This window comes from Henckelia pumila, chromosome 4 (assembly GCF_033568475.1).
Source record: "Henckelia pumila isolate YLH828 chromosome 4, ASM3356847v2, whole genome shotgun sequence".
NCBI lineage: Eukaryota > Viridiplantae > Streptophyta > Magnoliopsida > Lamiales > Gesneriaceae > Henckelia > Henckelia pumila.
Window position 1 is genome coordinate 155610816 of NC_133123.1, and position 13964 is coordinate 155624779.

Below are 13964 nucleotides of genomic sequence, written 5' to 3' on the forward strand. Positions count from 1 at the left end.
TACACAATTTCCCCGATAAATTTCCAGTAACAATAATAATCTTGGTCTTAAATATATAAGCTTGTTGTTTTACAGCCTAAAAAATCATTGAAAAACAAAAGTTCGCAAACAAATTTCATGTTTTATCTTTAGTTAGTACATTTAAAAAATAGTTACACGAGTTAATAGCGGTATATTTGTAAAATAAAAAAAAAAATACTCGTAGATGTAGAAATTGAATTATATATTTAAAAACTAAAAAAAACGAATTTTTATAATTGAACAGGTGGGAATATGTAATTAATGGTAATTTAGAGTCTCCATCTTCAATCTCTTGACTTGGGGACGAATAAAGTTTGGGACGAATAAGATTTCTTTGTAATAATTTATTGAGCATTTATTATCTTCATAAAAGTTTTTTTTTTGGGAAAAAATAGAATAAAATCTCTTTATAAAATCCCCTCAAAATAAATATCTCTTTAATTATAATAGGTCCTTATGAAATCATATGATTCTATAAAATTAATTTTAAATATGGATTTTTTTTTGAAAATAAATATGGATTTTTTTAGTCAAATAAAATTTTGCGATTCAAATTACTTAATTCAATTAAATATATATTTTAGGGTGGGGGTGGGGAGAAGAGTTTTAAATTCATGTTAATTGAAATTATACAAAAATGGGAATTTCGTATTATTACACACACATAACCCTGATTGATTTTCATTTAAAAACATAATAAAATGAAAAATAGAAATAAAACTCAAACACAAAATAAATAAAGAGGAAAAAGAATTATCAGTATCTATTAAACAAGAAACTTTATATTAAAATTTTGAAACAAGATCCACCGTTGGATCTCTTGGCTCAAACCGACGGTGTGGATGCCTCTTCTTACCGTTTCAGCTTGCATAAACCCTTGGACTCGGCCATTTCCTCTCTCTAGGGTTTTTCACTCACAGCTGAACCAGAAGCAGCACGAAGAAGAAAAAAGGTACAATTTTTTTTATCTTTTATTTCCCTCTAATCCAGCCTTTCAGAAGCTGTATCAGTGATCTTGCGTGGATGAATTCTTGTTATTTTTCCGATTAGTACTGTTCTGGGCTTTGGGTTTTGTCGATTTTCATTTTTCTTGTTTTTTTTATTTTTTTGTGATTTTTATTTGATTTTTATACTATCTTGTGTGTTTTATTTATGTTTTGATTGAGTTTTGTTTTGATTAGTTCTTGTATCTGGTGAAAATGTTTCATTTCTTAAACTGTCATAGATGAACTGAAAACATCCTGTTTATGCTCTTCATAAACACAATTTTTTTTGTGTTTATTTTTTTTCTGGCGATCTGTGTTTGATAATATTTTCTTGTTAGAATCCTTGTCGTCTAAGGAGTATAGTTTTAGGTTGGAGCAATGGCTTTCTTGAGAAAAGCTGGGAATGTGTTCGGGAGAACTCTGAGTTCGCATATCAATCAGGAAATCACATCTTCCAGACCGTCCATCTTTCAAGCTATAAGATGCATGACAACTTCGAAGCTCTTTATTGGAGGTGCGAAAACATTTTCTTTTGGGGTCCACCTCCATCAGCTAGGCTAGGTTCGTCTTTTCAAATTTGTATCACGCCCTTGTGTTTTTATTCTGCAGGCCTCTCTTACGGCACTGATGACATGAGTCTGTCAGAGGCTTTCAGCAAGTATGGAGAAGTTGTTGAAGGTACTCTCTTCCTAATTGTATTGTGCCTTCACTTTTGTGAATTTAAATCGTTGAACGTCGAGTGTTTGATGAAGGAACCAAGCTTGTGTCCAAATTGTATCCTTGTAACTTTCTAGTTTTGAATACAGCTTTGTTGATTCAATTTTATGGATGAACAGATGGTAAATAGTCACTCAGCTAGTATCATGTTGAAGATTTAAATCTTATAGTAATAGCATGAATCTTTATAATATTAAAAAGAGACATCCTAGAAACCAAATGTGTCGGTGCTGGCCTAGATCATGGCCTTGACCATAATCCCGTTTCAAGCTCAAAATATGTGGAGAGGACTGTATTTTTGGATAAGATGCTTGTTTCTTGGGCCGCATCCTTGACTTATTGTTTGACCAACTTGTATGGCACCAACGTGTTTTTGTAAACTCAACCATTTATACTGGGTTTGGAACTTTGGAGGCGATGCACTGATGATAACTGTATATCTGGCAGCTAGAGTAATTGTGGATCGTGATACTGGTAAATCAAGAGGATTTGGCTTTGTTACTTATGATTCCGTTGATGGTGCATCTGCTGCTATCCAAGCCCTGGACCAACAGGTGCTATTATCGTGCTCTTCTGTTTCTTTGTATTAATTATTTTCCTCAAGTTGACCTGGAAAATTATTGTGTTTTTCTCAACCATATTTAATTTACATGTTACTGCTATCCATTTTGGCATTACTTTAGGAACTTCAAGGTCGTAGGATAAGAGTGGATTATGCAAATGACAGGGTACGTGGTGGGGGTGGGGGTGGCTACCAAGGTGGTGGTTACGGTGGTGGGGGTTATGGTGGTGGTTATAACAACAATGATGGTTATGGGGGGAATTATGGTGGTGGTGGTGGAAATTATGGGCGTGCGGGCGGCGGTTATGGTGGTGGTCAGAACTTTGGTGTTGCTGGAGGAGGTGCTGGGGGCAGCAGTAATGCTGGTGGTAGCCATTTTGCGAGCTCTGGACAGGAAGGTTTTGGTGACACCATTGTTGGTGCCGAACACAGCAATCAGTTTGGGCATGGCGATGAAGGTTTCGGCCATGATGAGCCATCGGAAGGAAACTATGGAGACGATGATGACGCTCCTGGAAACTACGGCAATCGAAGGGCCTGAGGAAAGCTTGAGGTCATTGAATCCCGGTTATTTTCTTCGGTGGAGAAGTCTTGGAAGATGCAATGAAAGTCATTTTATGGCCTAAATTAACTTCTTTTTTTATTTTAATTTGTCTTTCTAAACTCTACTCTTTGTTCCAGTGTTTGAATCAAACTTTGAATGACGTGCTTTTAAAGTTTGTATGATATTTTTGTCATTTGTGTAGAACCAACAAATGGGTCAGAATAATTATTTGTTTAATTCGGTCGAATTTTTGGGATTTAAACGCTTACACAACCTGAGCTAAAAAGTAATGACAATAGAATTTATTAACAAAAGAAAATTGTTAAAATAATTATATGGAAAAATGAAGATATGGCATCATTTGGTTCCATTTCTTGGATATATTTTCCATCCTCTATTTTTTTTTTCGAAATAAAGCAAATGTATACTCAGAACAGAAACCATAAATTTAAGCAACAAAATGAAAATAAAAGGTTAGTATCTGATTTTATTAAACGAAGATTAAGAACATTTTTCGACCATGCGATTTGCAAAAGGTTGTGTATACCTATATCAATATCGAGACCAATTTGTTAACCAATCAACCACTCATGAACAAACTCAAAACTAAAAGAAATACAAAACTGCAAATGCAAAGATAACAAGAATGACATTTAATTGAAAAAAACAAAAACAAAAACAAAAAACATGTGCCAAGAATATGGGTGCAAGAAACTAGTCCAAAGAGTTGATCAAGTCTTTGAAATTGAACACTAGCCAATCGGCCTTGGCTGCGACGGCCTCGCGAAGCTGAACTCCCCCGTAGCATATGAACAAGTCCGCACCTCCTGGTTTACGAGCCTGTGACAAGAGATACAAAAAAGTCTTATACCATGATATCAATAAGAACCTCAATGTGAGTAAGAGGTTGATATGCAAGAGTGTAACAACTAACACTCCACATCTCGAGTCTCGAACACTGTACTACACAGGTCATAGTAAAAATTTCGACAGCATCTCCTCTGTTTATATGACATCTGTACAACAATCCATGTCCCCAAGAAACAAAATCGACATAACCGCGATTAACATGTAGAAGATGAAACTTAAATAGCTAATTTCTCTCCCCAACTTTGTTGGTTTAAACCTAAAACGAGGAAAAATTTTGGCAAAACATATTCATGGGTCCATATACGAGTAAGCATTTAATTGTTTTAAACTAAAACATGGTATCTGATTATATGATTCCAGGGCATCAAATGAGAGATCAAAATTTTGAGATGATGTAGTGTATTTTACGAGAAGTACTCGAGTTGCAGAGCATGATCGAGGTTATTGTTGGCACCAACTCTCCAAACAAATAGGACATACATAATATTTCACTATAAAACTAGGCAATAATTTCCATATTTGAAATAAAAATATTTGGAAGGAGCTCATGAGTACTAAACTAACAAGAAAAAGGAAATTTTCTCACCTCTAAATCGGTTGCACCATCTCCAATAATGACTACTGAGGAGTATCGGTGAGCCTGAAAACCAAATTTTGTTTTTTTTTGTTTTAGAGAAAAAAGAAAGAAAGATAAAAGGGGAGAGATAATATCATTAGGCTTATAGGAGAGATCTTTTAACATAACAATACACCAACGATGAAACCAACCAACCTTTTTAATCTGTTCAACAGCAATGGCTTTTCCTCCGCTCCTTGAAGTTGGCTCATTAGCATCAAATCCTAAAAACTCACCAGAGCTTCCGAACAAAAGTCTATTGGCATATATGCTTTCAAGGGGTATACCGAGGATAGATGCAACAGGCTTAAAAGAAATATTCAAGATCAGAGAGTCGAAAATAGTGCAAAATGTTTCCATAGCTTCATTTTTGTGCATAATCCCTACATCTCTTGGTGAGTTTGCAGTTAATGAAAAGAAAGATAAAGCATAGTGAATTACAATGTGATTTCTAAGCACCATCGTGCACTCTCTTACCACCACTAGTTAACTTGATGGCACCAACGGGTACTGCACTTTAGCATTCAGCCAAACAACATACCTTGGACTTTTTTTATTTAGAAGTGAAAATGTATGATTTGTCCTCATTTACCCTTTGAAGATATTTATTTTACAGAGGTCGATGAAATATGTCTTATAATAATCGAGCCCTACTTAACCATGCAGTGCACAACCACATAAAGACTTATCATGTGTTAAAAGTTCAAGCAAATATCAAAGCTATTACTTCTCTACTGGCTCCCAAGGGAAGGATATTCAAGTTACTGACAAGAAGATTCCACCTTATAGCAATGTATATCAAGGGTTAAAATAATAAGTGGATGGGCCAGCAGAAGACACGAAGATCCAAATGGCTAACATTATTCTCCATCTTCTAATGCTTTACTAGTCTAAACATTTTTCAGCTAAACAAGTATAGCCCTGCTCAGCTGCAAAATACACCATAGTTATCAGCATACATTCAATTATAATGTCTAGTCCTCGAACTGAATCCAACTTTCATTCACTATCACAAACTGCTATGGAAATTCCAAATTCAATTACTCACTTCACTGTCAACTACAAAAATTCACATCATATATTCTCTTAACACAAAACAAACAAGTAACAACTGAGTGCAGACTCAAATTACACAGCTTACATTTATCATTTGACGAAAACCACCAGAGACCAGATAAACATCTTTATTTTTGTCCTTCAGCTTCCTCACCAAAGCATCAATTCCAGGAGAAAGTCTAAACAACAGCATGTGTCAATACTTTGGTTGAGCAATATATCATTCATTCTTCTTGTCATGAACTAGATTATTACATTGTTACTTTGAGGTATACAGAGCACATATTATTTCTATTTGCCTCTAATGTATTGACAAATGAGAAGCGCATGCATAACAAGCCAACGTTTCTTGCTCAAAATCCATTAAAATAAGCAATTATTTTAAATATATTGCATTATTTCAAGAAGTTTCAAAAATAACTAAAAGAGAACAGAGAATAGCATGCCAGGTTTCATACTTTGGAGGTCTCTTCTCAAGGAAATCTTGCACCTGAGAGAGTGATGGATTGAAAAGAGATAATCTAGCAGTCAATGCCTGCTCAAAAGGAATGGAGCCACTCATTGCCCTGGCCGAAACAACAAACTCAAATAAACTCAAATTCCATCGATGTGGTGGTAACAAGAAGGATAAGAAAAAGAACTACGAGCAAAAAATTCAAAGGGAACTGCAATATAAAGAATGTTATTGAACCTGGCAGTCCAATCAGCAACAGCCTTTCCAGCTCCACAGAACTCTGCCAGCTCATCAATACCCTCATCCAAGCACACTGTGCTATCCACATCAAAGCATACAGCATTCGCATTTCTCCAGACCTCAAGGATCTCTTGCAAATGAAAGGAAACGTTAACAAGAAACAAAATGTGACAGAGACTCGTCCACATGAAACTTATATAGGCGTGATCATTCATGCCACACAGAGCAGTAAAGGTTAATTTTATTTCGACAAATTAGTCCCAGAACACAATAAATTGCATTTCATACAAATGCAGATTACAATGTTGGAATTAGGCAGAACACTGCAGTATGAACTTAAGTGAAGCTGTACTGTTGGAGGGTAATGTGTTGTCAAAATGCTCCACTCTTGAGGCCTCTTGTGGTTGAACAGAAGCAGCAACTGAGCTAGAGCAGTTGGGACTTCTCATTACCCCAGTTGGACGAACGAAAACTCCCCTTGTGAACCTTGGATTTAATGAGGAAAAAAGTGTAGATTTTTGTTTCCCGTTGCTAAAAGGGTAAACTGGGTACAACTTTATCCGGCCACAGATCAAGTTCTCCATCAAAAGGTATCTGCTTTCATCACAACAGATATTCGTCATCAGGCACGAGGGAAGAAAATTACATGAAATGCATCAAACTTGTGATTCAAGTATGGAATGCAGTTGATACACATTCTATCCAAGTCCTGCCAGAGACGAAAGACGCACAACACACCAAGTTAACACAAAATAAAGAAATAGACATTAAAATTCTCATCTCATCGTGTGTCCCATATTTCCTACTACATTTTCTATGACCATCTAGGAAATGCTGCCAGCTTCCTCCAAATGGGAATTTGAACTACACACCCAAGAGTCTATTATAACCAACATCCATCCAAGAAATAAATAATACAAAGAAAGGCAGAAAAAGATCACCAGAAAAGAATTTGTAACTGATGCAACGTCAATACGTTTAAATCTAAACTCAAATAGCACATGTATCGTTCGTTTCAATTCATTAATCTCGTTAAACATGCAAGCCACCGCAAAATAAAACAGCAATCCAATAAGCCCACGTGATATCATACAACCAAGCTACACTTGAGTGATCTTATACAAACAACACCCACGTTTGGAGAGGAAATGGAGGCAGAAAAAATCACAAAGAAAAAGGAAAGAAAATAGAGAAAGTACCTGTATGAATTCCAAATCTCTCGATTATGGAGACGGGAAGTTGGAAACTGGATGTTGGATCTACCTACCTCATTTGAAAGCGATACCCACTCGCTGCAAGATTTTATTTTTTTTTTTAGAAAATTTTTTTAACTTAATTTTTATTTCCAGAATCGATATATATATATATATTTTTTTTAATTACAAACTTAAGACGAGTGAAATCAATTGAGCTACAAGTTCACTCTCTTCTTCAAGAATCGATTTGTTGCTAAAGTAAAATTCGGTAATGTTTTCTATTATTTCAGTCATGAGACATTCGTAAAAATTAGATATTTAAATAAATTTATAATCAGATATAATTGATTGTAACTTTGGATAAATTATTTTTAAAAAGTTTATGTCATGAAACCAGAAACAACTACATGTTGACATTTGAGACAAATGTTTCAAGTATAAATGTTTGTATTCGATTGTGTGATTAATTTTAACAGGTCAGAAACCATTTATGAGCTTTATGATTTTGATTAATATATCTTCTATTTGATTAAAATCGAGTCTTTTATATTCACTAACTTATAATTGATTTGATAAACTCTTATTTAAAATTACAATTATATCATTATTATATAAATGAATTGATGAAACTTTTTTTTATTTTGCTAAATATACAATTATACTTTTAAAATCAATCATATTTTTATCTATATCCATAAAATTGAGATATTTTATCAGTCGGATAGTTCCTTGTACGATATTTTGAACTGACAAAAAATATTTTGAGCTCAAATTCACACGCAAAAAAACTAGCTACACCATTGTCACATTGTCATGTACTATGATGATATATTTTTATGAGTCGATAAAATATTTTTTTTTTTTTTTTTTTTGCTGCCACATTGTCATGTACATTACATATTTTTAAAAAAATAATAACCGTAGTGGATTATATCAAAAATACTAGCTTGAGCTTGGGTTTTTGAAAAGGATTTAAATCCTTTGGCTTAGTGTTTCACTCAGATTAGTGTAATACATTTTATTTTGACTCAACTGAAAATTTAGTTCGTAACGTAAACATTCTCTCGCACGGATATATAAAATGTGAAGGTGACTACTAGATATTATTGAGTACATCGATACAGAGATTTTTCTGAGCTAATGAAAGCAAGAACTAAGAGTAGCTGAATTCAAAGTAAGGTGAGTGAGCTAGAAAAACCCTCCAAGGAGGCTCGTTTTTCGACTAATTTGCGAGACTCGATTACAGAGAACAATCACTGAAACTGTACTCATAGAAAAACCAGAAATACTACCAGAGTATAGCTCAGAGGATTTTTCTGCGACTCCGTTTTATTGATGGCTCGATCTTTCTTTCAATCGCGCAAGTTGGACATTAGCCTTCTCTCCCGAAATAACATATTTACTTTCTTTTTCAGAACCTGCGGTCCAAAAACAAGATGCCAATGATTCATACGGCCACGAATGACAAGGAGGAAAGAAACATGAAAACAGAGCTTGAGCTCCGAGCTTAAGCAAAATAACATTCTTCTTGACAACATTACCTAATGATTGAAACACATGGACAGATAAGTACTAAAACAGTAATTGTCTTGGCAGAATAAAGAACAGTAGTAAAAAAAAACCTGATTATGTAAACGAAAATGGATAATGCAATGGCCAACACTCTGTTGTGGAACAAGAACAAACCTGTAACATAGATACAGAAGGGATTAAGCATTTCTTTGATTTGTTTCAATGTAGAGTCGGAAGGAAACTGAAATTCATTGGAAATATCAGCATCCCCACCCTACGAAACAGAAGTACAAACACATCACGATACAGAAAACATATGAACCACTCCCAATTACCCCTCCATCCGCCAAAAATAATAACATAGAATGCAAGACATGGAGATTAATCAATTTGATATTTCTGGGTCAAATTTCCATTTACACATTAAAATAACAAATTTGATGATTAAAATTTAAAGGACTGGAAAATGGTGATAAGCTATGATGCCCACGGTCAAAAGCTCCCTTTTAATTCTATATAAGAGATGATCAAATATCAATAACAAAAAGCCCTGCATATGAATCGGAAGCTACAGTATAAATTTTATAATTTACAATGGAAGGAAAAACCTTGTCTGCACTGTGGACTCTGAACTTGCTTTCATGACAGGGAACAGACACAACTCCAAAGTTAAATAATCATGGCGCACCAGTAAATGTTGCCACGAATAAAGAAACAATTTAACAGAAAATCAACAGAAACCACAGCCAAAACACTTGATAACATATGAGATATAAAATTATTTTGTATTTACTTGGAGCGTTACCAAGCAAAGCATTGAATGGCTACCATATGCCACCCGACTTTTTCAGCTCTCGTTCGAACAGCTTGGAGCTTTGAAGCTGCAACCATCTTCATTGCCTTGGTATTTTTTTGAATATTTTTAACACTCTTCATTCGGTTGTGAACTGAAATATTTACAGGATCACCAGAACATTTCATCTAAAATTTTTAGAAGATTAACAGACAGAATGGCTCAAATTTTGAGGTAAAAAAATCAACAAAATAAGCATACCAACTTGAGTTGAAATCAAACGAACCCCAAAACAGCCTGCACCCTGTCAACATACACCGATTGGTTTAGATGCAAAGAAATTTAAGCATATAAACAAATGACGTCAAAATCATACTTCACATGTTTCTTTGAGTCGTTTTTTTCCCCCTCTTTTGCAGTGTAGTGTTCATTTGCAAGGAGACAGCCTAAAAGCACCGTTTCTCTAACTACCTTCTCAAATTATATTTTTATTGCTCTTCAGCTTGATTATTACAAGTAACTAAATACACACTTTGAGTGTGCCAAAAGAATAGCATGCAAAAATTCTTATCACAAAAACTAATCTAAATAACTCCCAACTATCATTTTTATTTATTGCTTGTTATTTGAAGTGGGTGGGGGTCATTTTGGTGTCATAGATTTGGCATACCATGCTAATTTCTATATAGCAATAAATTTCTGGTCAGCTGCAAACTTTCATAAACAATGAACTTTGTGCCTGCACACACTTATCGAAATGTGTGCACTTCCCCAGAGATAATAAGCAAGAATTATCAACTTATCTCACAAACAATAGCAGTTCACTTCACCTGCACATATCAAAGACATAGAGACGACCATAAATAAGATAACCAACACCAAGCTGGTAAATTACAAAGATCTTTATGTAATAGAAATCAACTTAACAGAAAATGATGACTGTGCTTAAGCTTATTTTTTAAGAACAAAAAAAATTAGAGGGTGGAATGAGACCTGGATCATCCATACTTCCGAGAGGAGGGTCTGATATCGTCAAAACACAATCTGTCACTTCGACTCAATACTTCTTGGCTTTAGTAGCAAGTGAATCTTACTGTCAATAAAACTACCAATAATCTTTACATGAACAAAAACCATTGTGGAAGTAGTGGAAGCGTCTGGTGTCACGAACAACGATCTCTTGATTTATGATCCTTGAGGCAAACTTCATAAATTCATGACAGTCTCCACATATGCGAAGATTCTTGAATATTCTAATTTTTTCGCTTTTGACCTCTCTTGTAAGAGCAAAACCCAATGCCAACCTTTCACTATGATGAAAAAGGTTCTCTCTTTTTTCATTGTCTGGCACATTATGAAGCACATAATCCGTGTTTGGCACATAGCCTGCCACAGCGAGCCTCCGTCCCAACTCTTCCAACTTCCAATGGATATCCACTAGACATGGATGTGTTGCATCTTGAGATAAGAAAACATGAACTTGAGCATCAATCTCTACCCAGCTGCACCCAGGTTCTTTTTTTATGCCCTTACTGGACATGGATGCCCGAATCCGCGACACGTCATCCCACATTCTTCTACTAGCATACAGATTAGATAGCAAGATGTAGTTTGAACCTGTTTCTGGATCAATTTGAAAAAGTTTCTCAGCAGCTCTTTCACCTAATTCGACATTTCCATGGGCTCTACATGCCCCAAGAACATTCTCCCAGATCAAAGCATCTGGTGTTAGTTCCATACCATTAATGAGGCTTTCAACTTCATCGAATTTTCCTGCCCGACCAAACATATCCACCATACAAGCATAATGTTCAATACAGGGAGATGTTCCAAACAATTCTCTCATGGAGTAAAAATGTTTTTTTCCTTCTTCAACCAAACCCATGTGGCTGCATGCTGCAAGAATCCCAACAAAAGTGACCACATCAGGCAACACTTTTTCCTTCATCATTGTCCTGAATGCTTCAAGAGCCTTGTTGTCCTGTCCATGTTGAGAATATGCACATATAATTGTATTCCATATAACGGTGTCATCTGACTCAGTGTCATTAAACAAGGACTCGGCGGCGTCAATATGCCCACATTTCCCATACATATCAATCAATGCACTTGCTACAAACATGTCATCTGATTGACCAGCCTTAATGGCGAGAGAGTGTAACTGTCGGCCAATCTCAAGGCTTGCAATCTTAGAGGAACCATTCAAACAACTAGCAAGTGTGAATTCGTTCGGAGTAAAACCATCTCTCCGCATCTGATTGAAGCAGTGAACACTTTTTTCACCTTGATTGGTCTGTGAATAACCAGAAATTAACACGGTCCAAGTGAAGACGTCTTTCTCATTTAATCTATTAAAAATAACCTCAACATCTTCCATGCACCCACATTTGGCATACATGTCAATTAAAGCAGTTCCCACATATGCATCATCATCAAATCTATCTTTAATTACATGTGAATGCACTTGTTTCCCAAATTCAATATTCAAGAGGCTAGAACAAGACCTCAGAGTGCTAATGAATGAGTACAGGTTGGGCCTGTAACCTTCTGTAAGCATTTCCTTGAAAATTCTGTTTCCTTGATCAGAAGTTTTCTCATCATGGAATCCAGATAAAAGGGCATTCCAAGAAACTACATCCCATTTTGTCATTCTGTTAAAGATATGATACCCGTCATGAACTGATTGAAATTTCATATACATAGCAATCAATGCATTACTGACCAAATCATCATAATCAAAACCAAATTTGTGAGCACAAGCATGAATGCTTTTACCATATTTTAGGTCACCCAAATCAGAGGCCGTGTTGATAATACTGGCAAAGGTGAATTGATTGGGCCTCACACCAGAATGCCTCATCAAGATGAACAATTTGGCTGCTTCTTCCTTTTGACCTTGTTGATCCAGGACACTGATCATAGAACTCCACGCGACTATATCAGGATCTTTGATCCTCTTGAACACTTTAAGGGCATCATTCACCAATCCACTTTTTGAGTACATATTAACCAGACTACAACTAACGAAATCATCAAGCTCACCCCCAACCCTGATAACCATTGAATGGATGGCCCGTCCAACTCTAAAATTACTGGAGCAGGCAACTCCCTTCAAAATTATTGACAACGTGTGATTACTAAACCTCATTTCCAGTTCTGACATTTCGCAAAACAATTGTAAGACTGCCTCTCCATGCCCTGCCTGGGCATAACCGTTAAGCAAAGCATTCCACGACACAGCATTTTTCTCTGGCATCAAACTAAAAACATCATCTGCATATTCAATCTCCCCACACTTGGAGTAAAGATCGATTAAAATTGAACCAACATAAACATCTGAAAGCCTACCAATTTTAACCACTTCTGCATGCAACTGTTTCCCAAGCTCCAAATCAGAAATCATTGAACAACCCTTCAAAACTGTCGCCAGAGTAAACTCATTTGGTCTCACATCCTCCCTCCTCATCTCACAGAACAGTTCAACACTTTCCACACCATAACCTTGAGCTACAAAACCTGACATCAAAGCCGTCCAAGATACAACTTCTTTGGTTGGCATTTGCTCAAAGACATTCCTTGAAAACTCCAAAGCCCCGCATTTTGCATAGAAATTAATCAGAGAAATCCATAAATGCATATCAGGCTCGGTGTCGCACCTAATGATGCGGCCATGAATCGCTTTACCACCAGTCAAACACAACTCGTTCGAGCAATTTTTCAGCATTTCAGAATACCATACAATTGTAGCTTTAACACCTCTTCCAGAAAAGCAGCTCAAACTCGTAGCCCGATCAAATGAACGCTCCATACAAGAAGTCTGCTGTTCTTTAAACCCATTGACAAGTTCGAATCTTTTCCGGTTGTTATCACCACTAAACCGACCATTAAGTGTTTCCGTAGTTCTTACAGCGGAAGCGCCAAGGAAAGAGCGAATGCGAAACGAACAAAATCGATTCTTTTCAGTCGGGCATAGCGCCAAACACTTTCGGGGCAATGGATGCGCGGTTAAAAGAAAATCCTTGATAATAATATTTAAGGGAGGTTTGTGCATCGGTGAAGACGCGAAATCGTGTCCCATTAAACTATAAAACCACCCTCTCGTGGTCGCAGAACTCTATACGGAGAATTGACAAGCCATCAAATACAGAAGTAATCGAAGATGGAAGCAATTCAATTTTTAACACACTTCATTGCGAACTGCAATTTTTACATAATCAATATCTATGTAATCTTGTCTGTATAAATATGTTAAAATGTTGGGGAATTGGTCAATCTCTTTATTTTTCAATTTTGGTATATATTTATGGAGTAATACTCCGTAAGACGGTCACACGAATCTGTATGACGGACTCATTCGTAAGACGTTCTCATTCGTGAGACCGATGGACCCTATACAT

General features: G+C 36.0%; 3 protein-coding genes across 16 annotated transcripts; 1 reads left to right on the forward strand and 2 right to left on the reverse strand.

The window, feature by feature from the left end:
* Positions 1-857: 857 nt before the first annotated feature.
* LOC140864242 (glycine-rich RNA-binding protein 2, mitochondrial-like) lies at positions 858-3086 on the forward strand. Of its 3 annotated transcripts, none has more exons than XM_073268286.1 (5): positions 858-973; positions 1377-1521; positions 1617-1685; positions 2172-2278; positions 2408-3086. In XM_073268286.1, exons 2-5 carry the CDS (start codon positions 1386-1388, stop codon positions 2825-2827), a joined length of 732 nt encoding a protein of 243 aa, XP_073124387.1. In that variant the 5' UTR covers positions 858-973; positions 1377-1385; the 3' UTR covers positions 2828-3086. The 3 variants fall into 3 exon arrangements, with proteins under 3 accessions (XP_073124387.1, XP_073124386.1, XP_073124388.1); XM_073268285.1 differs by having other exon boundaries at positions 872-973; positions 1346-1521; XM_073268287.1 differs by having other exon boundaries at positions 888-973; positions 1371-1521.
* A 233-nt stretch (positions 3087-3319) lies between these two features.
* On the reverse strand, positions 3320-7387 carry LOC140864236 (phosphoserine phosphatase, chloroplastic-like). 5 transcript variants are annotated; one of them, XM_073268273.1, is made up of 8 exons: positions 7266-7387; positions 6419-6660; positions 6064-6196; positions 5831-5938; positions 5458-5551; positions 4473-4622; positions 4287-4340; positions 3320-3670 (listed from the first exon to the last, which is right to left on the reverse strand). In XM_073268273.1, the coding sequence occupies exons 2-8, from the start codon at positions 6648-6650 to the stop codon at positions 3545-3547; spliced, it is 897 nt and encodes a 298-aa protein (XP_073124374.1). In that variant the 5' UTR covers positions 6651-6660; positions 7266-7387; the 3' UTR covers positions 3320-3544. The 5 variants fall into 5 exon arrangements, with proteins under 5 accessions (XP_073124374.1, XP_073124371.1, XP_073124375.1 ...); XM_073268270.1 differs by having other exon boundaries at positions 6419-6775; positions 7266-7337; XM_073268274.1 differs by lacking the exon at positions 7266-7387 and adding an exon at positions 7148-7207.
* Positions 7388-8301: 914 nt separating this feature from the next.
* LOC140864785 (pentatricopeptide repeat-containing protein At2g03880, mitochondrial-like) lies at positions 8302-13752 on the reverse strand. 8 transcript variants are annotated; one of them, XM_073269148.1, is made up of 7 exons: positions 12916-13752; positions 10561-12816; positions 10238-10397; positions 9829-9871; positions 9580-9721; positions 8885-8948; positions 8302-8680 (listed from the first exon to the last, which is right to left on the reverse strand). In XM_073269148.1, the coding sequence occupies exons 1-2, from the start codon at positions 13643-13645 to the stop codon at positions 10673-10675; spliced, it is 2874 nt and encodes a 957-aa protein (XP_073125249.1). In that variant the 5' UTR covers positions 13646-13752; the 3' UTR covers positions 8302-8680; positions 8885-8948; positions 9580-9721; positions 9829-9871; positions 10238-10397; positions 10561-10672. The 8 variants fall into 8 exon arrangements, with proteins under 8 accessions (XP_073125249.1, XP_073125242.1, XP_073125246.1 ...); XM_073269141.1 differs by having other exon boundaries at positions 10561-13752; XM_073269145.1 differs by lacking the exon at positions 8885-8948 and adding an exon at positions 8949-9048 and having other exon boundaries at positions 10561-13752.
* Between the last annotated feature and the right edge of the window lie 212 nt (positions 13753-13964).